This window comes from Carlito syrichta, unplaced genomic scaffold (genome assembly GCF_000164805.1).
Source record: "Carlito syrichta isolate Samal-C Ts95f unplaced genomic scaffold, Tarsius_syrichta-2.0.1 Scaffold304726, whole genome shotgun sequence".
NCBI classification, from domain to species: domain Eukaryota; kingdom Metazoa; phylum Chordata; class Mammalia; order Primates; family Tarsiidae; genus Carlito; species Carlito syrichta.
In genome coordinates, this window is record NW_007248822.1 from 750 (window position 1) to 26881 (window position 26132).

Consider the following 26132-nt stretch of genomic DNA (forward strand, 5'->3'; position numbering starts at 1 on the left):
TTACTCCTTCCTTCACTTCCCCACACAGAGCCTGGCCATCACTCTTGGTGGCATCTCTGCTTATATTTTGTACTCAGCTCCACCATACAATTGCATCTTAATTGTTGAAGTGCCAAGTTTTTCTCTCCATTAAAAAATAAGGACCACATCTTTTCTTGTTTGTATCCCCAGCACCAAGCACACAATCTCATCCACAGTTAAAAAAAAAAGCATTAAAAATGAAAAAGAAAAAAGCAGGTGGTTGTAAATAGTCCCCTAAGAGTACTGTGAGAATTTAAGGACAAAGTCTTTCTCTGGAAAATTTAAAGTAACCTTTTAGCAGAATTATTGGCAAACTGGAAAACTCAACGAGCACATGCAGAATATAACTAAAATTTTGTAAGAGCAAAATTAAAAATAAAATTAAAAATAAAATAAAACCTTATGCTTAAAAAAAACTGGAAGGCTATAAAAATGTTAACAATCATGTTAAAATGGTGAAAAGTCATGGATTGATTTTCTGCATTCCCCTCCTTCCTTTTTACACTGTTTACAAAAGTGTCTTAAATGCTTCCCTTAGCCTAATATTCTTTTTCATAATATGACTTTGGCTCCCTATAAAAATTGATGGCAATATGTTAAACTTTCAAAATTATCCAACTGAAATGGTGAGAACCTAGCACTATGCCATTCCAAGCATGGAAGAAAATGACAGCCTAGCACCTTGTTGCCCCAAGGGTAGAAGAAAAGATGTAGGATGTACATACTTTAAATAAACTGGTTTTTTATTACTCATACTATACATTTGTTGTTGTTGTTTTGACTTGGAGTCTCACTCTGTCACCCAGACTGGAGTACAGTGGCCGCTCCCGGCCACCACAGCCTCCACCTGCTGGGCTCCGGCGATCCTTCCGCCTCAGCCTTCCGAGTAGCCGGAATTACAGGCGCGCTACCACGCCAGGCTGATTTTTGATTTATTGTAGAGATGAGGTCTCGCCTGCCCAGGCGGGTCTCGAACCTGCGGGCTCAGGCAATCCACTCACCGCAGCCTCCCAAAAGTGCGGGATTGCAGGCTGAGCCACCGAGCCCGGCTGAGTTTTCATTCTTTTTCAGCAGATATCCATCTGTCTCCCATGTCGTCCCCACCCTCTACCACCCACACACATAAACACCTAGGGCAGGAGGGCTGCATCAGGCTTTAAAACAGTAAATACAATTCAGCAATCACTTAAACCATTGAAGACAGTTAAACAATTCATGCCAAGTCAAGAAAGGAAGAGAATGCCTCTTTGATCCATCAGTGCCCTAAATTTACAAGGGGGACCCCCCAAAAACCAGAATTATCTTTTGGAGGGTGGGTCCCTTGTAGTACATTTGGAACTTGTTCCTTCGGATCAAACAGTCAGCCAAAGTTTTTATCTGGAAATTTTGAGAAGGCTGCATCACAATTTGAGGAACAAACATCCTGAGTTGTGGCAAACAGGTTACTGGTTCATCCACCATGATGAGGCACCTGCCCACACTGTGCTGAGTGTTCAGCAGTTTTTGACCAAATATGGCATGACCCCTGTACCTCACCCTCCCTATTTACCCAATCTCACGGCAATAGACTTTTTGTGTGTGTTTCCCTGATGAAAAAAGTCCTCAAAGGGAAATGTTTTGCTGATGTGGAAGAGGTGAAACAAACAAACAAAAAAAAACAGAAGCACTAAAAGTCATCAAAATTGGTGAGTTCAAAAACTATAAAGTATTTTGATAGGTGTATTGCAACAAACCGAGTACCTTGAAGGTAACTGAAGTTTAAACATGTAAGAATAAATAAACTTTTTTTTTAAGTTGAATTCTTACTCTGTCACCCAGGCCGGAGTGCAGTGGCATGCTCATGGCCACTTCAGCTTGACTAACTGGGTTCAGGCTCAACCAACTGGGTTCAGGCAATCCTTCCACCTCAGCCTTCCAAGTAGTTGGAACCACAGGCATGGGCCACCACACCCGGCTAATTCTGTGATTTATTGTAGAGACAAGGTCTTGCCAAGTTGCCCAGGCTGGTCTCAACCCCTGGGCTCAGGCAATCCTCTTAACTCCCAAAGTGCTGGGATTATAGGCATGAGCCACTGTGCCTGGCCAATACATGATTTTTTAATAAATAAATTACAGGGTTTTGGGGGTCCGCCTCATATGTTCTTGAAATTCCCCTTGTCCCTCATCCAGTGTTTTAAGAGACTAAAAGACTATGAATTCCCAAATGGCAGGGTTCTAAGATAACATTAAGTCACACATTTTCACTCCAACCTCACACCTACATTTCTACAACTGGAACTATGAGTGAAAAAAAAGTTTTTAATTAAAAAATGGAAAAAATTGTCATATATTTTATCTAATGCAGAATTTCATGCAGAATTAACTGTTTAAGATGCTCTCCTAGTTTAAGAAGCCTTGTTAATCTGTGCTTAATATACACATTTTTTTGTTTGTTTGTTTCTGACAACAGTTCTCCCAGTTCTCAATTGACATTTCATTCTCAGCCAACACAGACATATTTTTTGTTGTTGTTTTTTGGGTTTCTGTTTTAGATTCAGGAGTCCATGTTTGCTATGTGAACATATTGTGTACTGGTGGGGATCAGACTTCACCAGTGGCCCATTCCCCAGATAGTAAGCGAGCTATCCTCCAAGAGGTAACTTTCAAAACCTACCCCCCTGCCGGCTTCCCCCCTTTTAGTGTCCCATGTGTCTATTATTTCTATCTCTATGACCATTTAGCTCCCACATATAAGTGAGATCATGTGGCAACACAGACATATGTTAATCATCAACCTTTATCTTCCTCTTTCTGTTAAGGATGGCACAACAGCATTATTGAAAGCAGCCAATAATGGGTATAATGATGTTATTGAGGAGTTGCTTAAATTCTCACCTACTCTTGGTATTTTGAAGGTAAGACCTAAAAACAAATGTTTCCAATCTGTAAAAGAGAGAGGTTAGAAAATAAGAAGTCCACACTTGGGGACTGAGTAGAATTTGGGTATACTTAACCTGGTTAGTTGTGTTGTTGAAAGAACCCAAGGTTGGGCATGGTGGCTCATGCCTGTAATCCTGTCTGTAATGTATGGGAGACCAGCCTGGACAACATAGTGAGACCCTATCTCCAAAAGGAAGGAAGGAAGGAAGGAAGGAAGGAAAGAAGGAAAGAAAGAAAGAAAGAGGCTGTGGTGGCTCACACCTGTTATCCCAGCACTTTGGGAGACTGAGGCAGGAGGATTGCTTGAGCTCAGGATTTAAAGACCAGCCTGGGCAACATAGTGAGACCCATCTCCATTTAAAAAAAAAATAAAACAGGAAAAAAGAAAAAGAGAACACGCCTACAGCTTCTTGACACTGGAGGTTCATGAGCACTGGCAGAAGTGGGAAGGTGGTAAAAAGAGTGAATCACAGAATGTCACTACCTAGTTTTCCTAGGGGGAAAAAAAACAATTAGATGGTAGTAATGAAATTGCTAAATTGGAAATTGAACCATATTGATGTTATCTGAAGGATTTGTGAAATCAAGGAAGAAGAACAGACACTGATGTTCCTTCTCTTCATTATCTTGAGCATAGATCCACTCTGTTTTGATACCTTAAGTGAAATAAAATAAGCCTGAGACACCTGCTGAGAAGCCTTAGAAAACATGTCAATTTGGAGACCTGGTCACCTAGAGAACAGAGCCCCAAAACTATAGTATGTGTCAGGGGTCAGCACACTTTTTCTGTAAAGGACCAGATAGTAAATATTTCAGGCTTCGTGGGCCATGAAGGTCTCTCTCAACTGCCCCACTCTGCTATGGTAACCTGAAAGCAACCGTAGAAAATACAAAAAAAAAAGTGACTACATGCCCATAAAGCTTTATTTATTTACAGACATTGTACTTGTGGAAGTTCATATTCTCACATGTTGCAAAACATTCTTCTTTTAATCTTTTTAAACATAATTTTAAAATGTAAAAACAGGCTAAACATAGTGACTCATGCCTGTAATTCCAACACTTTGGGAGGATCGCTTGAGCAAAGGAGTTTGAGACCAGCTTATGCAGTATCACAAGACCTTATTTCTACCAAAAAAAAAATTTTTTTTTAGGTCTCACTCTGTCACCCAGGCTGGAGTGTAGTGGCATGATCAAGCCTCCTACCTTGACTTCCCAAGTGCTGGGATAACAAGCATGAGCCATCATGCCCAGCCTACCAAAAAAAAAAAAATTTTTTTTTTTAATTAGCCAGGCAGTGTGACACTCACCTGTAGCTACTTGGGAGGCTGAGGTGGGAGATTCACTTGAGCCCAGAAGTTTGAGGCTGCAGTGAGCTATGATCACTCCACTGTGCTCCAGCCTGGGTGACAGAATGAGACTCTCATCGCTGAGAAGTAAATATATAAAAACAATCCTCAACTTACAGGACACATAAAACAGGCAGCGAGTTTGCCCCCTGGCTGAAGTTTTCCGACCCCTAGTATATACCGTCCTGTTTTATTAAATGAACACAGTGGCTCAGCAGATTTGGGGCTGTGCCCTTGGAGTCTATCCATGTGTATAATAAAATCAATTTGCCCTTGAATGGCCCCAGAGGCTTTTTGGGATACTTTGTGTTTGCTCTTTATATTCTTAGACTATTCCTGCTCCTGCTGTCAGCTAATGCAGAACTGCTATTGTCATGTGCTGCCTCCTCTCCCCCGTCCTCATGAGCTACTTCTGATCTTCCATGAACTTTGGAAGCCAGAAAGCTATGCTTGTTAAAATTGCTTGTAAAGTAAGAATAAACCATCTATAAAAGTGAATTCCGACTTCCCTGTTTTAAAATTATTATTATTTTTTTAGAGGCAGGGTCTCACTCTGTTGCCCAGGCTAGAGTGCAGCGGTGCAATCATAGCTCATTGCAGTCTGAAACTCTGGGGTTCAAAGTAATCCTTCCACCTCAGCCTCCCAATGCTGGAACTACAGTATGCACCGCCATACCTGCCTACTTTTTATATTTTTTTTGTAGAGACAGGGTCACTATGTTGCACAGGCTGGTCTCAAACTCCCAGCCTCAAGCTATCCTCTTGTCAGTCTTCGTCTTGGTCTCCCAAAGCACTGGATTATAAATGTGAGCCACCGTGCTCCATCCCCGGTCCCATTGTTATTATATTAGTTTGCTATATTCTCTTCCTCTCTTCTCCCAGATCCGGTTATGTGCTGCATATAGCTCCTTCCTTATTTCAAGAAGTATCTGCAGTAGATTTTGCAAACATCAGGAACCCATCTACAGTCCCTCTGTGCTCAGAATGCTCCAACTCAGTGCTCAGGGGTATTGCCTCACCCCAAATACTCTTCCTCTTAAGTCCTATAACCCCCACGGTCACTCTCCTGACCGTCTGAGTGGACAGAGTATCTCTGGAGCTTGTCTAACAGGGCAGACCCTCAGCTAAGCAGCTCTCACTCTGTCTCCCAGGCTGGCATGCAATGTCACCCATGTGGCTTATAGCCTTACTGGGAGTGGTTTACCAAAAGTACAAAGACTCTATATGTGTGGCCTTTGAAGAACAAAAATGTTTGGCACAGCACTGTTGTTTTTTCTTCAGTAAGTTCTAAAGTATAAGAAACTGTCCAAGTCTCCCAGGCATTTTGGGAGGCTGAGGCAAGAGGATTGCTTGAGCCCAGGAGCTTGAGACCAGCCTGGGCAACATAAGGAGACCTTGTCTCTACAGAAAAAAAAAAAAAAAAAATTAGCTGGGTGTGGTGGCACACGCCTGTAGTCCCAGCTACTCAGGATGCTGAGATGGAAGGATCACCTGAACCCAAGAGGTCAAGGCTGTGGTGACCATGAGCATGCCACTGCACCCCAGCCTCGGTGATAACGTGAGACCCAGATTCAAAAACAAACAAACAAAAGCAGTGTAAGAAACAGACTTGTCGGCCGGGCATGGCAGCTCAGCCTATAATCCCAGCACTTTGGGAGGCTGAGGCGAGAGGATTGCCTGAGCCTGCGGGTTCAAGACCAGCCCGGGCAATTTGGTGAGACCTCGTTTCTACACTAAATCAAAAAAATTAGCCAGGTGTGATAGTGTGTGCCTATAGTTCTGGCTACTTAGAAGGCTGAGGCGGAAGGATCTCCAGAGCCCAGTGGGTAAACACTAGGTTGGCAGTAAGTGTGCCACTGCACTCCAGCCTGGGCAACTGAGTGAGACTCCAACTCAAAAAAGAAAGAAAGAAACAGACTTGTCTGTTTCTTGTGACCATGTAGTCATGTGCCCCCTGGGTCAGATGCCTTGTTTCACTTGCAAAGGAGCTTTAGCAATATTTAGTCCAACTGTGGGCTGTGTACCTGGGTACACTATGCTGGGTACTGATGGGACTTTGAAAAGTACGCGGCAGGCTGGATGCAGTGGCTCACACCTGTAATCCCAACACTTTGGGAGGCTGAGGCGAGAAGATTACCTGAGTCCATAGGGTCCGAGACCAGCCTGGACAACTTGGTGAGACCTCATCTCTACAGTAAATCAAAAAATTAGCCAGGTATGGTAGTGCTCGTCTGTGGTTCCAGCTACTTGAAAGGCTAAGGCAGAAGGATCTCCTGAGGCCTGCAGGTCAAGGCTGTGGTGACTGTGAGCATGCCACTGCACTCCAACCTGGGCGACAGAGTGAGATTCCAGCTTTAAAAAAAAAAAGAGTACGCAGCAAGAGAAGCAAGAGTAAGGCTCTGACATGTCTGCCTCATCACTTAGATGGTTTATGATGAAAGCCAGGCTATGTGCTGATGGCTGTGAGCTCACTCCTGACACGCACTATTGTTTTCTCTTAGAACGGGACGTCGGCACTCCATGCGGCAGTGCTCAGTGGGAATATTAAAACAGTCGCACTGCTTCTGGAAGCAGGGGCGGACCCATCCCTGAGAAACAAGGTACCCACTTAACCTACCCATTAACTCCACTGGGCCCCTCTCAGAACCCTCCTAAGCCAGAATGAACACCTTCATTCTAACCATAACCCTAAGAACATGCATGGTTGCTTTTAGTAAGTACTTATAAGCATATACTTGGACCCAGGAAATTGTACAGGTACACAAAACCCTGTATTATCTATCAGTCGTTTGCAGTTAACAGTGGTGCAGGCTGGGCACAGTGGCTCATGACTATAATCCCAGCATTTTGAGAGACCTGGGTGGGAGGATTGCTTGAGCCCAGGAGTTGGAGACCAGCCTGGGCAACATAGCGAGATCCTGTCTTTATAAACAAATCAAAAAATTAGCCATGCTTAGTGATGTGTGCCTGTAGTCACAGCTATTTGGGAGACTGAGGCAGAAGGATCACCTGAGCCCAGGAGGTTGAAGCTGTGGTGAGCTGTGATTATGCACTCCAGCCTGGGTGACCGAGTGAAGCCCCAACTTAACTAACTAACTAAATAACAATAATGGTGCAGCCTTCTGGCGGGGGTGTGGGGATGGGGGAGAGGGCTCATGATGGGACTAAGTATTGTTCTATCATCAAAGATGTGCCTCCAAAATGTCACAGTTCTGGCAGTTTACCACCATCCCCATAAGTTGGTCTTTCATATCTTGAGAATTGCTTGTGCTATATTTGGTGACTACATTGGGAAAATGCTACCTTTATATTGTTAACAAGAGTACACAGCACTGTTACAAAACCAGGCCCTTATTTTTTTCAAACTCTTTAATTTACAATCAGGCCAAACTTGGAGGTGGGAAGGTGTACAATAACAACAGATAAAAATGGTTGTCTGACTGGGCACAGTGGTTCACACCTGTAATCCCAGCACTTGAGGAGGCTGAGGTGGGAGGATCGCTTGAGCCCAGGAGTTCAAGTTCAAGACAAGCTTAGGCAATATAGCAAGACCCCATCTCTATGTCTAAAAGTAAAATATTTTTTAAAAAAAAGATTGTCACTGTACTTCCTCATATTCAGCTTAAGCTGCCAACAAGTGCAGGGGAGGCGAGTAACTTGGGAAAGGTCTGGAGAAAATGGACGAAACGACCAGCTTTTGGAGGAGGAAGTGGTATCAGGGCTTGTTAAGACCAAGAGAGGGAGCCGGGCTCGGTGGCTCAGCCTGTAATCCTGCACCTTTGGGAGGCTGAGGTAAGTGGATTGCCTGAGTTTGCGGGTTCAAGACCTGCCTGGGCAACTTGGCGAGACCGCATCTCTACAATAAATCAAAAAATTAGCCGGGCTTGGTAGTGCACGCCTGTAGTTCCAGCTACTTGGAAGACTGAGGCGGAAGGATCGCCGGAGCCCAGCAGGTAGAGGCTGCGGTGGCAGGGAGCGGCTACTGCACTCCAGTCTGAGCAACAGAGTGAGACTCCAACTCAAAAAAAATATATATTTTTATTATAATTTATTTTCTTTTTATAAGATGGAGAGAGGGATATGAAAAACAACTTGCACTTTATATTTCCTCTTTAAATTGCATAATTTGTGTAATGTTTTTTAAATTATAAAAACAAAAACAGTATTTCATGACATTTTGAAAAGAAGTTATTAAGAAGTACTAATTAGACAACATGCCAAGAGCCATTTTTTTTACTTTCCTTAGCAAGAGGAGAATTATTTCCCCATCTCACCATTGAGTTGCTTGAGGATACTCTCCTTATCTCTCTGAGATATGTGAATTTATTTTCCATTAGCTGCCTGACTGTGTGATAAGCCAATTGAAATCACCATGACCTTTCTTTAGATATTTTCTTTTTTTTTTTTTAATGGCTCACTGCAGCCTTGACCTCCTGGGCTCAGAGGTGATCTTCCACCTCAGCTTCCCAAGTAGCTGGGAATACAGACACTTACCACCACATTTGGCTAATTTTCTGATTTTTTTGTAGAGATGAGGTCTCGGTAGATGCCTAGGCTGGTCTTGAACTCCTGGGATCAAACAGTCTTCTCACTTTGGCCTCCCAAAGTGCTGGGCTTACAGGTGTGAGCCACCATGCCTAGATCTTACCTTTAGACCTTGTACACAGAGTTCCTAAAGAGATGGGTCTTTGTTGGTGAACTCTCTGGTCCTGAATTCAGGCAAGAGAGGAATAACAGTACATGTATTTATTTATTTTTATTTTTATTTTTTTAGTCAGAGTCTCACTCTGTCGCCCAAGCTGGAGTGCAGTGACACGCTCACAGCCACCACAACCTCCACCTGCTGGGCTCAGGGGATCCTTCCGCCTCAGCCTTGCAAGTAGCTGGAACAACAGGCGTGTGCCACCTTGCCTGGCTAGTTCTTTTATTTACTGTAAAGACGAGGTCTCACCAAGTTGCCCAGGCCAGTCTCGAACCCTGAGCTCAGGCAATCCTTTCTCCTCATCCTCCCAAAGTGCTGGGATTACAGGCGTGAGCCATCATGCCCAGCTAGTACTTTTATATAGAAACTGAAAAAAGCAATTCCTTGTGTGTTTCCTAGAAGAATGGAATAGCCATCAGCAATAATGGGTTATGGGTAATTTCCAGGGGGCAGAATGCTGGACTTTGGACCCTCCCTAGAACTACTTAAGTATGTGTGTGAGTGCTCATGTTGGAGCCTCATTGAAGATGCCTTTGGGGATCTGGGAGGAGCAGCCAGGGAAGCCACCTGCTGGCCACCCCTTAGAAGCCAGTCTTCTATTTTATTTATGTTATTCTATATTTTATGTTATATTTTATTTTATTTATTTTAATTCGGGGTCTCACTCTGTCACCCAGGCTGGAAGTAGTGGCACAATCACAGCCCACCACAGCCTCAACCTCCTGGGCTTAAGCCATCCTCCGGTCTTGGCCTCCCAAAGTACTGGGATTACAAGTGTAAGCCACTGCGCCCAGCTCTAGTTTTTTTAATGGCAGCTCCAGAAGGAAGGGTATTGGGATTTCAGCAGCCACCAAGGACTCTTGAAGGGGTATTCTTGGCCTCTGTTCATTCATTCAACAAACATTTATTGAGCACCTACTAGATACCATGCACTTTGCTATGTGCTGGGGATACAATGGTAAATAAGATTCACACAGTCTCTGCTTTCATGGAGCTCAGAGTTTAGTGGGAGAATAAAACGATCAAAAAAGCAGTTGCAGTAGAGTGACAAGAGCCAATCCTCATGCTATAGCCACCCTGGGTAGAGGGGTCTTGTGTTCCTAGCACCCCCAACATAGCTCTCACAATACATCGTATCCAGGAACAGCGGGGGAAACAGAGTGGATTGATGCTGTCGTATCGTGAATATGGACCACGGTCCTCCACGATAAATAAGATGGCTGATAGGGCTGACCTGGGGTGCCAGCCGTCAGATCAATCCACACGACCTCAGCAACCTGAGAATTCCATGGGACTCCTAGGCAGGGAGAAATGAGATCAGGTTTTTAAAACAACATGGATGACACACAGAATGGTGTGATTGACTGAATCTTGACAACACAATCTGAGGGTATAGAGCAAAGGATGTGGGCATTCATGGGATGGCTACACAGAACACCAAGTCACCAGAGTGGCTGACAGAGGCACAGCTTCTTAGCTCCCTTCTTCCTGGATGTGGTGGATCCTCTTGCTACCTGCCAGCCTGCTCACCATGGACCAGAAACTGAGACAGATAGCTCAGTTATTCCTATTGACTTTGAGACTGGATCAAGCTTAGGTCTGTTTACCAGGAGTATTTTTCTGCAGGCCCAGGTGTTAGGTCTGCCCAGTGTCTGTTCCTGCAGGAACTAACCTAATATTAGAATTTGTGCCAGGCATGGCAAATCACACTTGTAATCTCAGCACTTTGGGAGGCCGAGGTGGGAGGAATGCTTAATCCCAGGAGTTCAAGATCAGCCTAGGCAACAAAATGAGACCTCGTCTCTACAAAAACATCAAAAAATTAGTTGGGCATGGTGGCACACACCTGTAGTCCCAGCTACTCAGGAGGCTGAAGTGAGAGGATCACCTGAGCCCAGGAGTGAAAGCTGTAGTGAGCTGTGATCGTGCCACTGCACTCCAGCCTGGGCTACAGAGTGAGACCCTGACTCAAAAAACAATACAATACAAAAAACAGAATTTGGCCACGGAGGGCCTCTCGTCTATGGTAGCATAGCATAGCAATTTCCTCTCTGATTGGCTCGAGCATCAGCATCGGGGTCCTTTGTGGTAGGCAGGGGTACAGCTACAGGACACGTTGCACAGCAGACCCTTTGTGGCAAACTCATAATTCCCAATGTGAGGGCAGCAGGTCGGGGTCAGGGAGCAGGATCCAGCCTAGAAGGTAAAACTGCAGACGCTTCATCTAGGATCAAGGTCCAGATAAAGCAGCTGTGGTTCCAGGCTTGTCTGGAGGAGAAAAAAAAAATGTGACAGTTAACACCTACAGCCAAGCCCCATTCTCCTTTCTGTGTGCCTTGTTAACCTTTAACAGTCTCCCCTGAAATTCCCAGAACATCCTTTTTTTTTTTTTGAGAGATCTTGCTATGTTGTCCAGGCTGATCTCAAACTCCTGGGCTCAAGCAATCCCCCTTCCTCCCTCCGCCTTCAAAGTGCTGGGATTACAGTTATAAACCGCAGTGCCCCACTGAAACATTCTTTTGATTCCTCTGTTACAACAGTTCTCAAAGCATGATCCTTGGACCCTGGAGTGTCTTCATGGTCCATTTCAGAGGCTCGAAGAAACCAAGACAATATTCTCAATAATACAAAGATATTATCTGCCTTGATTTTCACTGGGCTGACATTTGCTCTAATGGTGGATGAAACTGTTGGAGCCTTCATACACGTGGAAGCAGGGGTACCTAGCTATGCTGGCAAAATATTTTACAAACCTTTGTAAGTTATATTATAAATTATTTTTTACCAAAATACCAGTTTTACTTAAGAACATTGTCAGTGAAGCAGTAAAATTGTTAATTGAATTAAATCTTGACCCTTGCTACACATCTTTTTAAAGTTCTGTATGACAAAATGGCAAGTATGCCTAAAACACTCCTGCTGTGTACTGAGGTATGATGATGATCTCAAGAAAACGCACCTGGCCGGGCTCAGCGGCTCAGCCTGTAATTCCAGCACTTTGGAAGGCCAAGGTGAGAGGATTACCTAAACTCAGGGATTGGAGATCAGCCTGGGCAACTTGGTGAGACCTCATCTCTACAATTAATCAAAAAATAAGCCAGGCATGGTAGCACACACCTTAGTTCCAGCTACTTGGAAGGCTGAGGTGGAAGAATTGCCTCAGCCCAGCAGGTTGAGGCTGCGGTGGCCATGAGCATGCCACTGCACTCCAGCATGGGCAACAGAATGAGACTCTGACTCAAAAAAAAAATTTATTTTGGTTATTTTACATAACCAAAATGATCACTTCTTAGCCTGTTACAACAGGTTTATTATTTTTAAATAGTATTGTCAAACATTATTTTAAAATATATTTGTAAATGTTCTCAACTTTTATTGCTAGTAAGTTCAAAACAAAAGTGTATTAGAGTCTCCAATAATTTTTAAGAATGTAAAGAGGTCCTAAGACCACAAAGTTTGAGAACCACTGCCCCAAAACACCTATTGCCTGTAGTGGGGGCTGGCTCACTAATGGCTTAAGTATGTCTCAACAGCAATGTGAAAAGAACTTACAGTAAGACTGGGTCAGGTGGAAATTTGTAGCCACCAAAGCTGTTCTTTCCCAGATGTCTCTTATCGTCTAGATGTTTCCTAACCCTGCCTTCTCATCAAAAGATATCTGGGCTGAATCCTGAGTCCCTAAAAGATAGACCACCTCATGTAATAAACTAAATATAAGATACCAATTTAATTTGACCAGAATTTATTAGGCACATGTTAGGCATTGTGCTAGAGATGAAAATACAATGATTAATAAGACCTGGGTCCTGCTCACTGGGAGATTGCAGTCTAGTAAGAGATCTGGCTGGATAGAAAAATATCTCTAACGATGAGATAAGAAAATTGCAAGTAACATGGATACGCTTAAAGGAGACCTTTAATGCCTTCTTTTACAAGAATGAGTCCAGTGGGGAATTTTCATTAGTGAAGGAGAAAATGCGGGCCAGGTGGCCCTCCTTGGGGGGGGGCTCCCCAAAAATGCACCAGCTGTGGAAACTTGCTAATACCCATCTCATCTTCTTTCAGGCCAATGAACTTCCGGCAGAACTAACCAAAAATGAACGTATATTGCGTCTCCTCCGAAGTAAAGAAGATCCCAGGAAGAACTAATTTAGGTCCATATTTGGCAGAAAGACAGAAGCCTTATCCACGCTGTCCAAAAAGAAATCTGTTTGAAAATTGAGGTGGAAGGATCATTTGAACCCAGTAGGTGGAGGCTGCAGTGATTGGAAATTCTTTTAAGAAAGAAAATGCCTGGAATGCCCATCCTGTGGGTCCCTCACAAGAAGAACTGTGCTCTTTCACTGGGTCCAGAACAACTCAGGGACCCTTTCCCCTTTACCATGGGTTTCTCACTGCCCTGTAACTCAGCTCCAGGGAGCCTGGCATGCTCTCGAATTCCAGGATTCCTCAGAAACTCATTTTCAACTATGCTAACTTGGGTCTCTCAGTCAAACTCTAAGATGGACAGGGCAGGGTTCTCAGTACTAAGCAAGGAGACAGACAGCTTTGTTCCTTGGGGGAGTGAATCCATGTACTTCTACTTCTGTGTTAAATGTAGGTGTGCTATACTTTTATCCTATTTGATGTGCAAATATATGTCACTCCGTGTAAAATGTTTCCTTCCACCCAAGGATTTAGCCATGATTTTTATGAATCAATGAGGCATAAACCTACATTAAAACCTACATTATTAAAAAGTCACTTCCTTGGCTGGGTACAGTGGCTCACACCTGTAATCCCCGCATTTTGGGAGACCAAAGCGAAGAATTGCTTGAGACCAGGAATTAGAGACCAGTCTGGGCAATGAATGTAGTGAGACCCCTGTATCTATAAGTAAATAAATAGTCACTTCCAACATTCCACCATGTGCTATTCAAAGATAGACTGTTGTACCACAGAAAAGACAAATTGTGGTCAGGCATGGTGGCACATGCCTATAGTCCCAGCTACTCACTTGGGAGGCTAAGGTGGAAGGATCACTTAAGCCCAAGATTTTGAGGCTACAGTGAGTCATGTTGCACCACTGAACTTCAGACTGGGTGACAGAGTGAGACCCTGTCTCTAAAATAAAAAAGAAAAGACATGTTTTGCATTTGTTTGTTAGTTGATCCTCATCTTTTTCCTGACATATAAAAATCTTTTTTTTTTTTGAGTTGGAGTCTCACTCTGTCGCCCAGACTGGAGTGCAGTGGCTGCTCCCGGCCACCGCAGCCTCGACCTGCTGGGCTCCGGCGATCCTTCCACCTCAGCCTTCCAATTAGCCGGAATTACAGGCCTGCGCTACCACGCCCAGCTGATTTTTTTGTTTATTGTAGAGATGAGGTCTCGCTGCCCAGGCGGGTCTTGAACCCGCGGGCTCAGGCAATCCACTCACCTCAGCCTCCCAAAGGCGCGGGATTACAGCCTGAGCCACCGAACCCGGCTTAAAAATCATTTTTACTTAGAGTCAACATTGTAGGTATATCAGGATACCAATGGCAAATTTGGAAGTTCGGAAAATTACAAACCACAAGAAATTGAGGCTTCTCTCTTTGATCTTTAATTTTGGTTCTTTTGTCAGGTGTGGTGGCTCATGCCTGTATTCCCAGCACTTTGGGAGGCGAGATAAGAAAACTGCCTGAGCCCAGAGGTTCAAGACCAGCCTAGGCAACTTAACGAGACCTCATTTCTACAATAAATCCAAAAAATTAGCTGAAAGTGGTAGCGCACGCCTGTGGTTCCAGCTACTTGGAAGACTGAGGTGGAAGGATCACTTGAGCCCAGCAGGTAGAGACTGCAGTGGTTGTGAGCATGCCACTGCACTCCAGCCTAGGCAACAGAGTGAGACTCCAGAAAAAAAAAAAAATCATTTTTTATTTTTATTTTTTGAGTTGGAGTCTCACTCTGTCACCCAGGTTGGAGAGCAGTGGTACAATCATGATGACCACTGCTCATGGCAGCCTCAGCCTCCTAGACTCAGATGATCCTTCCACCTCAACCTTCAAGTAGCTGGAACCACAGGCACATGCTACCACGCCTAGCTAATTTTTTGACTTATTGTAGAGATGAGGTCTCACCAAGTTGCCCAGGCTGGTCTTGAGCCCCTGGGCTCAGGCAATCCTCTTACCTTAACCTCCCAACGTGCTAGGATTACAGGCATAAGCCACAGCATCCAGCCTTTAACTTTGATTCTACTGTTGAGAATCTACTTCCCATGCTTTAAGTAGACCTACTGTGCTGTGGTATCTTGACTTTCCTACACCAAGTTGCTTGATACAGTGACTTAGAGATCTCTGGATGAAATATGTTATATGCAAGTACAACATGTTGCTATCACTATTGCAGGAGTATAAACAATAAAATACTGTTAGTAGCATTTAATAAGTGTTCATCTATGCATGTTCTTGGGATGATTGATTCCAAGAAAGAAACTTGAGTTTTATTTAATTATTCCTTTGAAGGAGAATCAAATTTATATCCAATGCACTTTACAATCAACGGTGTCTAAATTTCTCAGTCAGTGCCTAACTGCACACACAAAAATCAAACCTTCTTCCTATAATCTACCATAATAAACACTGATGGAATCTCTATTATTTAAACACATCTTTAGTTTTCTTGTTCATGTTGTGCTCTGGTTTCCAGCCAATGTTCTATGTAAAGACATGTTGAGCCGGGTGCAGTGGCTCACACCTGTAATCCCAGCACTTTGGGAGGCCAAGGCGAGAGGATTGCCCAAGCTCAGGGGTTTGAGACCAGACTGGACAATTTGGTGAGATTTCATCTCTACAATAAATAAAAAAGTTAGCTGGGTGTGATGGCACATGCCTGTGCTTCCAGCTACTTGGAAGGCTGAGACGGAAGGATCACCTAAACCTAGCAGATCAAGTCTGCAGTGACTGTAAGTGTGCTACCACACTCCAGCCTGGGTGACAGAGTGAGACTCTAGCTGAAAAAAAAAAAAAAAGGTCAAGATGGAGGGAAATGTTGGGATTCCAGAATAATTTTTGCTTAATCAACTTGCAGTGGTACTAGAGGCATTATTTTAAAGTCAGTAAGTAATAGAATATAATTTTTGAAATTAGAAGATAGTCTCTTAAAATGTTAACAGTGCAATAAAAATCAGTTTATTTTTATCGATATCATAGGTAAAGCCAGTAACAAGCAGCCTACAGCCCCCAGAGGTGCCGACAGCCTGACTAGCTATCCCAAAATCCTGCGATCTTACTTCAGGATAAAAGATTAGAAAGTTCTATGTTGCTAAAACACCCAGACGTTAACATTTTTGGAAGCTAAAAAGCAGTGGCAGGCCAGGCATAGTGATTCATGCCTGTAATCCCAGCACTTTGGGAGGCTGAGGTTGGAGGATCGCTTGAGGCCAGGAGTTCTGGCTGCAGTGAGCCATGATTGTGCCACTGGCACTCTAACCTGGGCGACAGAACAAGACCCTGTCTCAAGGAGGGGGGAAAAAAAAGCAATGCCAATTTTCTCATTGATGTTTTTTTCAGCAAAGTTGTATAAATACACGTTTTCCCTTAAGAGAATTTCAAAAAGCTATATTCTTTTTGAAGAGGAAAATAATATGGCCTTAAATAGTTTGTGTTTTGCCCTTTAGCCCTTATGTCAAAAATAAGGATTATATATCACTGATATAAGACTGTTATAGACACTGATAGCGAAGTTCCAAAAGATAAAATGTGATGAGTCACAAGCTTAATGTTTTTCACAAAACATGGCATTGGCTTATTACTTAGATTGTTTGACATAGATAGCGTTCTTGAGCAATATGAGTCATAAAAGCAAGCCCAGGTGCTTTAAAACTGTGGAGGTCCTCTTACTGGAAGAGGTGTCTAGCTCAGAAGAATCAAATTTGATCTAGATGAGATTATCTGTAGCAGGGAAGATGATTGATCACCTACCAAAGAAAGTACAGAGAAGGTCTGCTATTTTAAAACTGGCGTTTTAGTTTGTATATGTATCGAATCTGCAATTCAGCTCTGCATCCTAGAGCTAAAACTAGCAATTCCTATGCAAATCATCTGCTTATTTTCAATTACAAAGGTTTTTCATTACACTTATTTGTTTGATGACACATTCCATGTTATAATTTAAAATAAATTAATGTACTACCTGATTTGCCTTTGCTGCTTTTTCTGTTTGTTCTTAATCAAGTTATTGTTGTGTGATTTTTTTTGGGTATATATATATATATATATATATATATATATATATATATATACACTTTTTTTTTTTTTTTTTTCAGTTGAAGTCTCACTCCATCGCCCAGGCTGGAGTGCAGTGGCACACCCATGGCTACCCCAGCATCGACTTGCTGGGCTCCGGCAATCCTTCCACCTCAGCCTTCCAAGGACCTGGAACTACAGGCACACGCTACCATGCCTGGTTAATTTTTTTAAAAATTTATTGTAGAGACTAGGTCTTGCCAAGTTACCCAGGCTGGTCTCAAACCCGCGGGCTCAGGCAATCCACTTGCTCAGCCTTCAAAAGTGCTGGGATTACAGGCTGAGCCACCGAGCCCAGCCTGCTCTGTGATCGTTAAAGCACGGAATTTAAGAGTGAATAATTCAATTCTGTTGGAAAATAGATTAATATTTTGGGATCCTAAATAGATCTTTAACCTTTATGTTACCAATGAACATATAATTTTATTATTTCTATTGTGTTTGTGATGATTCCAAAGAGTTTTCATTCAGGTTAGGCACAGTGGTTTATGCCTATAATCCCAGCACTTCGGGAGGCTGAGGCAGGAGGAATACTTGAGTCCAGGAGTCCATGACCAGCCTGGGCAACACCGCGAGACCTCATCTCTACAACAAAACAAAAATTAGCTGGGTGTGGTGGCATGTGTCTGTAGTCCCAGTTTAGGAGGCTGAGGTGGAAGGATCACCTGATCCCAAGAGTTCGTGGCTGCGATGAGTCGTGACTCCACCATTGCACTCCAGTCTGCTGGGCAAGAGTGAAACTCCTCCTCCTCCCCAAAAAGCTATTGTTATCTCATAGAAACTGGCGGTCCTGAGAGCAGGGCAAGAGATTAAGACACAGACACAGAGACATAAAGAAAAGCTGGGGCCAGGTGGGACACTTTCCTCTGATAGAAGAGAAGTGGCCCCGAACTAGCTCAGCATATTTATTTTATAATTAAGCACAAAGAAAGTTGGAAAGGAATCATGGTCTGTGAGGGAGCTATAGTGGAATTTTGTTGCTACTTAAACACGGTTATCTTGTTGTAGCTCAGGCTTTATCTGTACTATATGTACCCAGATGTGCAGGCATCTGAGAGGCTCTTTCATGTAGCAGGCTGCATCCCCTGCCTTTGGCTAGGATGCAGAGCTATCAAGCCAGACCTTCCTTTTGCTTGGGGCCTTTATGCAAGGTCTGCTAAGTGACAGCACTCCTCTGCTCCCCACATCACACCTGCTCCCGACAAGAGTCTATGGATTTTTTTCATTTACCCTTGACACCAACTCTATGATATGGGCACTATTACTATCCCCATATTATAGTTGAAGGAACTGGCTTTGAGATAGACAGTCCTTTGTAGTGTTGGCTTGGTGCTGTCCTCCGATCTTGGGGACTCTGCTTTTTGGGGAAGGCAAGGGGACGGGGGTGCCCAGATGGAGCCACAGTTGTAGCATAAGAGCAGCAAGGGTGGAGAGTATGGGACATGTTTTTTAAAACTTATATAATGGAACTAATGATAATCAGTGACTAATTGAAGTAAATATAGCAGGTGAGGAAAAGAAAAGAAATACTAAATTCTACGAGAGTGTATCAGGGTCCCCAAGACAACCCCTAGGTTCGAAGATTTGCTAGGCAGACTCACAGGACTCATCACATACATAGTTATATTCATGGTTAAGATTACAGCAAAAAGAGTTTGGCACAGTGGCTCACACTTGTAACCCCAGCACCTTGGGAGGCCAAGGTGGGAGAATTGCTTGAGCCCAGGAGTTTAAGACCAACCTGGGCAACGCAGCAAGACCCATCTGTTAAAAAACAACCCAAAAAAGGGCCAGGTGCGGTGGCTCATGCCTATAATCCCAGCACTTTGGGAGGCTGAGGTGAGAGGACTGCCAGAGCTCAGAGGTTCGAGACCAGCCCAGGCAACTTGGTGAGATCTCATCTCTACAATAAATCACAAAATTAGCTGGGTGTGGTGGCACATGCCTGTAGTTCCAGCTACTTGGAAGGCTGAGGTAGAAGGATCGCCTGAGCCCAGCAGGTCAAAGCTGTGGTGGCTATGAGCGTGCCACTGCACTCAAAAAATAAATAAATGAAAGAAGAAGAAGACTGCAGATTATAGCAAAACCAGCAAAGGGGAAAGGAAAATGGAGTGAAAACAGAGGAAACTAAGCACAAGCTTTGAGAGCCCTCTCTCAGTGGAATCCCACAGGGCCAGCTTCATTCCTGCAGCAACCAAGTTGTGACAGCAAGTGCTGTCTACTAAGGAAATGCATCAAGGACTCAGAGTTCAGGGTTTGGTTTTGTTTTTTGAAACAAGGTCTTACTCTGTCACCCAGGCTTGTGTGCAGTGGTGCCACCATAGCTCACTGCACCCTGGAACACTGGAACTTAAGCAGTCCTCCTGCCTCAGCTTCCACAGGGACTGAGACCACAGATGTGTGCCACCAAACCTGGCTAATTTTTTTTTTCTGTAGAGGTGAGGTCTCCCTATGTGGCCCAGACTGGTCTCGAACTCCTGGACTCAAGCGATCTTCCTGCCTTGGCCTCCCAAAATGCTGGGATTACAGGTGTGAGCCACTGCATCCAACAGAGTTCAAGGTTTTAATTGGGAGCTGGTCACATAGGCACCCTCTACTTAGCATTTATTAAAATTCAAGACTTCCAGATGGAAACAGCTATCCAATATAAACCACATTGTACAAACAGTTTAGACAGAGTGAATCATTCCTATTGTTTAAGAAAAAAGCTTTAAAAAAATATAATAGAGATGGAATCTCTCTATGTTGCCCAGACTGGTCTCAGACTCCTGGGATCAAGTGATCCTCCTGCCTCGGCCTCCCAAAGTGCTGGGATTACAGGAGCGAGCCACTGTGCCCAGCCTAGGGAAAGTTTTATATCAGTGTTGAGAACTCTTTGCCAGCCAAGCCCCCAGACACCAGCCAAAAGCAAGCCTTGTAAGCAGGTCTTTCTAAGGATAGGCCGCCTCTGGGTTAATTCTTCTTCGCATACAAAGTTTGCATAGTGATGGCGCCAATAACTATTAGGAAACAGGGAAGAACAGCAGATTTGGGGTGGGGAGAGATAGAGTTTGGACATGTTTGATGTGAAGAATCTGTGAAATTAACTCTAGGAGGCAGCTGGAAATTGCAACTTAGTGTTTAGGACAAGGCTGTTGTTACTGATTTGGGCATCATCTGTATGGAGTGATGGTCAAAGTCACAGGGTGAGTGAGGTCCCCACAGAGAGGAAAAGAGATGGTAAGCTGAGATAAACTTTGAAGGACAAAGGCAAGTCAGCAAAGGAGAGGAAACAAAATGGATGAGAGCTGGAAGTGAAACACACAAAGAGGAAGAAGTAAGTCCTGAGGCGAGGGGAGCAGGCAACGCACCCCGGGAAGAAGTATGACCACAGAACACAAGGCTGAAAAAGTCCAGACTGCTTTGGGGCCACAGCTTTGCTTCTGATGAGCTTGTTCAGTCATCAAGGAACTCTGGCCCTGGGATGGAGATTGTGGCTAAGGATTGGCGAGCGGTCAAGACATGGTGCTCATTTTGCATTAAAATAAGTGACTTCCTTGAGGTGAACCTACTTGTCATTGAACAGAACTGCACTTGTGAAGATACTCTTGATGCTTTCTAGGAATCACCAGCAACTGTCAGAATGTATAGCGGCGGCTGCTTTGTGCTGAGATTAAAATAGCCAGGAAAAAAAAAAACAGACTTGGTACCACCCTACCGAGATACAAGATAGGTATGGCACAAACCAAGATGGACCTGGGCGCTAACGTTTTGTGACCTTTGACCTTCTTTTTCAATTAAGATAAAATATGCTTGCTTGTCTATCCTGGCTGATTGTTTTTGTTTTTGTTTTCAGGATCTCACTCTGTCACCCAGGTTGGAGTGCAGTGACATGATCATGGCTCATCACAGTCTTGACTTCCTGGGCTCAGGCAATCCTCCCGCCTCAGCCTCCTGAGTAGCTGAGACTATAGGTGTGTGCCACCATGCCCAGCTAACTTTTTGATTTTTTGTTTAGAGACAGGGTCTCGCTATGTTGCCCAGGCTAGTCTCAAACTCCTGGACTTAAGCAATCCTCCCACCTCGGCCTCCCAAAGTGCTGGGATTACAAGCATGAGCCACGGCACTCAGCCTGATTGGTTTTCATTGGTGAATTTTATCTCACTGTGAAAAGGTACTAAAAAACTAGTGCATAGAAAGATGTTTTGACCCAGCCATAAACAAAGCCACCCTGTGTTTCAATTTTTCATGCCTATATCAGCTCATACCCTTGTACTTACTTGTGATTCAAAACATGGAAAAATATAAACACTAACAAGCAAAAAACTATTAGCATGACAACTAGAAGGAGTGACTGAGGCACATGTCAGATCATCGAGGTTTATCGAGAGCCAGCTTGAGTGTGTATCCGGGAAAAAAATGCAAGTCACAGAGGCATCTATGGCTATTTTTTCTAATGCGGTTCTCAGGAGGTTTTGAAAGAAACTATATCAATGGTGTGTCCAAACTCCCAACCCATCACGGCTGTGACTTTAGTTTCCAAGTTTTCTTTGGAGTCCCCTTGGCCAGCAGGGGGATCCACTCAGTCAGTTAGGGGCTTAGAATTTTATTTTTATTTCTCAGGCAAAATTAGGATAATTAGGCTGGGTGCAGTGGCTCATGCCTATAATCCCAGCAATTTCGGAGGCTGAGATGGGAGGACTGCTTGAGCCCAGGAGTTTGAGACCAGCCTGGACAACTTGGTGAGACCTCATCTCTACAAAAATCAAAAAATTAGCTGGGCGTAGTGATACATGCCTGTAGTCCCAGCTATTTGGGAGGTTGAAGCAGGAGGATTGCTTGAGCCCAGAAGACTGAAGCTGCAATGAGCTGTGACTATGCCACTGCACTCCAGCCTGGGTGACAGAGTGAGATCCTAACTCAAAAAAAAAAAAAAAAAAATAGGATAATTATTTTCGTGTATCCTCTAGCTGAGGTCCCAGTCTGCCTCTTGACCCTGCTTGACATAGTGAACACAAAAAAGTAAACCAGTAACAAAAAGATATTTTCTCCAGGCTCTGTGACTATACTTAGCCCTCAGTTAAATAATTTGTGTACCAGTGGGTCTGTAAAGTCCTAGAATCTTTTCCTGGTGCCCTTACCCTATTTTTAGCAATACTTTAAGATAATTTTAAAATATGAATGAGGTTATGTTTTAACCATTAAAGGAAATTAATTAAAGATCTTCCGTTCTTAGATGCCTTGTCAGCTTTATTTCTGTTGACAGAAAGAATTTTTTCTAGCCAGGCAAGGTGGCTCATGCCTATAATTCCAGCGCTTTGGGAGGCTGAGGTAGGAGGATTGCTGGAGGCCAGGAGTTTGAGACCAGTCTGGGCAACATAGAAGGGCCTCCTCTCTACAAAAAGATTTTTTAAATTTAGCCAGGCCTGGTGCTGCAGGCCTGTAGTCCCAGCTACTTGGGAGGCTGAGGCAGAAGGATCACTTGAGCCTAGGGGATCAAAGCTGCAGTGAGCTGTGATAGTACCACTACACTCCAACCTGGGCAAGCATGCAGTGCAAAAAAAAAAAAAAAACAAGCATGCAAAAAAGAAAGAATTACTTCCCCTGTCTTTGGTTCTTCTCTCCCTCACTAGGATTTAGGATTCAGGATTCAACTCTCCAACTATTTTTTTTTTGGAGTTGGAGTTGGAGTCTCACTCTGTCACCCAGTCCGTAGTGCAGTGACATGCTCACAGTCACTGCAGCCTCAAACTGCTGGGCTCAGGCAATCCTTCCACCTCAGCCTTCCAAGTAGCCGGAACTACAGGCAAGGACCACCATGCCCAGCTAATTTTTTTATTTACTGTAGAGACAAGGTCTCACCAAGTTGCCCAGGTTGGTCTTGAACCCCTGGGCTCAGGCCATCCTCTCTCCTCCACCTCCCAAAGTGCTGGGATTACAGACATGAGCCACTGCACCCGGCCTCAACCCACCAATCTTTAACGAGTGAAACACTATTATTATTTCTGCAATTAATGTTGTAAGATAAATAATCTGAAGACAAGAACTGGACTCGACTTTAGGAAAGATGAGACCGAAACTACCCAGACTAAGGAAACTGGGTCATGTGATCGAATCTTTCAGAGAAGGGAATGCCACTTTGTAACCCTGACTGCTACACTGCAAATTATTCCCACTCTGGTAGTATCTTATCACACCGCAACCCATGACAGGATTAATCACCAACTCCAACATCTTCACTAGGGTGAGTAATATTTTACCAGAAGTCTGACCAACAATGCCCCATTTCTGAGTCAGTCATCATCACTGGCATTAAAGTCATGAGTTATAGCTGTAAACTTTTAAGTGAGGACATCTGTAAAATTTGTCCTATTTAAGTATGGAGTTTTAAAAGTCTGAGAACCCAAAAGAAATGAGTGCATATATTGAACTTAAGACATGTACAAGAGAGCTCGCAACAACTTTATTCATGACAACCCAAACTGGAAACAACTCAAATATCTGCCATGACTTTTTTTTTTTTTTTTTTGAGTCGGGGTGTCACTGTTGCCCAGGCTGGAGTGCAGTGGCACAATTGTGGCTCACCACAGCCTGGACTTCCTGGCTTGAGCAATCCTCCCATCTTGGCCTCCCAAAGTGCTGGAATTATAGGTGTTAGCCACTGTAACTGGCCACATGATAGTCTTTTTTTTTTGAGTCAGAGTCTCACTCTGTTGCCCAGGCTAGAGTTTAGTGGCACATTCACAGCCACCCTGGTGTCGTAGGACCCCAATGGAACAAGGGTCTTACGACCTACTACCAGACAAAGAAGGTCAGAGACTTTCTGTATGGCCAGCTCCTACACAAAAAGTGATAGAATGTTAGAGTCATTCTTCTAGGTTTATGGCTCCAGCCTGGGCAACAGAGTGAGACTCTGACTCAAAAAAAAGAAAAGAAAAAGAAAATGGTTTTAACATGGTTCTGTAGGGGCCAAAGAGTATGATACCAATCCTCATCCTCATCCACCATCAAGGACACTCCTGTAACAAAAGGCAGATTAACAAGAAAAAGGCATAAAAATCAATTTAATCAAAGTTTTATGTGACAAAGGAGCCTTCAGAAATAACCCAAAGACCAGAGTAAAACTGTTCATTTCTTATGTTAGAGTCAATGATGCAGGACAGTTGTACACAGATATAATTGGCCCTCAAGGGTGTGATCTAATGATATTAGACTGAGGTAGAGGGAAACCCAGCAAGGCCTGTCCTGATTCTTCTTGGCATCTCTGTGTAGCGTTTCTTCCCCACAGGTAAAAGGTAAAAGGTAGGACCCCAATGGAACAAGGGTCTTACCACCTACTACCAGACAAAGAAGGTCAGAGACTTTCTGTATGGCCAGTTCCTACACAGAAATGTGATGAAAGGTTGGAGTCATTCTTCTAGGTTTATGGCTTGCTTTGGGGGAGAGGGGTTCTAGTTTCTGTGACCCATCTTGGGGAAGAGAAATTCTGGTTGCTATGACTTCTGGAAAGAGGAGCAAGAGAGAGGTAGAAGGCCAAAGAGACACTTTGCTTCTGAGGCTGCTTCTGAAGCCTTTCAATCTCCCTTACTTCAATGTACTCAGCATGCCAAAGCACCATACTTTGGGTACCATTTTTTGAGCCCCAACAGCTGAAATCCTAAGAGAGACTTTTTTGTTTGTTTGTTTGTGGAAAGAATATTCAAGCCGGCTCGGTAGCTCAGCCTGTAATCCTGTGCCTTTGGGAGGCTGAGGCGAGTGAATTGCCTGAGCCCGCAGGTTCGTGGCCCTCCTGGGCAACTTGGCGAGACCTCATCTCTACAATAAATCAAAAAATTAGCCGGGTGTGGTAGCGCGCGCCTGTAGTTCCAGCTACTTGGAAGGCTGAGGCAGAAAGATCGCTGGAGCCCAGCAGGTCGAGGCTGCGGTGGCCGGGAGCGGCCACTGCACTCCAATCTGGGCGACAGAGTGAGACTCCAACTCAAAAAAAAGAATATTCAAACCAGGCACGGTGGCTCATGCCTGTAATCCCAGCACTTTGGGAGGTGAAGGCCAGAGGATTGCCTGAGCCCAGGGGTTCGAGACCAGCCTGGGCAACTTGGTGAAACCTCGTCTCTACAGTAAATCCAAAAAATTAGCTGGGTGAGGTGGCATGTGCCTGTAGTTCCAGCTACTTGTAAGGCTGAGGCAGAAAGATCACCTGAGCCCAGCAGGTAGAGGCTGCAGCGGCTGTGAACATGTCACCACACTCCAGCCTCGGTGACAGTGAGACTCTGACTCAAAAAAAATTTCTGTCCATCCCAGAAATGTCTTATATGGTACTTGAAATTGCTTTTATTCAAGTCAGTTATTTACTAAAGGTAGTTCTGAGCTGGGAGCAAAGGATTCATATCTGTAATCCTATCATTTTGGGAGGCGGAGGCAGGAGGATTGCTTGAGCCCATGAGCTCAATACAAGCCTAGGCAACATAGCAAGACTTCATCTGTCCAAAATAAAAGAATTAACCAGGCATGGTGACAAGTGTCTGTAGTCCCAGTTTCTTGGGAGGCTGAGGAGGAAGGCTCTTCAGAGCCTTGGAGGTCGAGGCTGTAGTGATCCATAACCATGCCACTGCACTCCGGCCCGGGTGACAGTGTGAGACCACAATTCAAAAATTTAAAAGAATAAAGTAGTTGTGTGTGTGTGTGTGTGTTTCCCCCATCAGAACTCTGATAAAATTGGAAGATAACTAACCCATCAGGGTCCAGGAAATACATGGTTCTTGAATTTTCGGGTGCATTGGAGCCACATGTTGGTCTTTAGAAACACAAATGGTGGGGCCTGCCCCCAGAGTTTCTGATTCAGTCGGTCTAGGGTGGAGCTTAAGAATCTGCATTTCTAATTCCTCTATTGGGAATATA

The 26132-nt window shown here is 44.0% G+C and overlaps 1 protein-coding gene across 1 annotated transcript in view; it reads left to right on the forward strand.

Moving 5' to 3' along the window:
• The window catches only part of ANKRD29 (ankyrin repeat domain 29), a gene marked incomplete at its 5' end in the record, with an annotated part of 14148 nt that extends 547 nt beyond the window's left edge, over window positions 1–13601 (forward strand). Inside the window, 3 exons of the mRNA XM_008060779.2 lie at window positions 2820–2915; window positions 6791–6889; window positions 13057–13601. Of these exons, the coding sequence (XP_008058970.2) occupies window positions 2820–2915; window positions 6791–6889; window positions 13057–13140 (279 nt within the window). The remainder of the gene's footprint in view (window positions 1–2819; window positions 2916–6790; window positions 6890–13056) is intronic.
• Between the last annotated feature and the right edge of the window lie 12531 nt (window positions 13602–26132).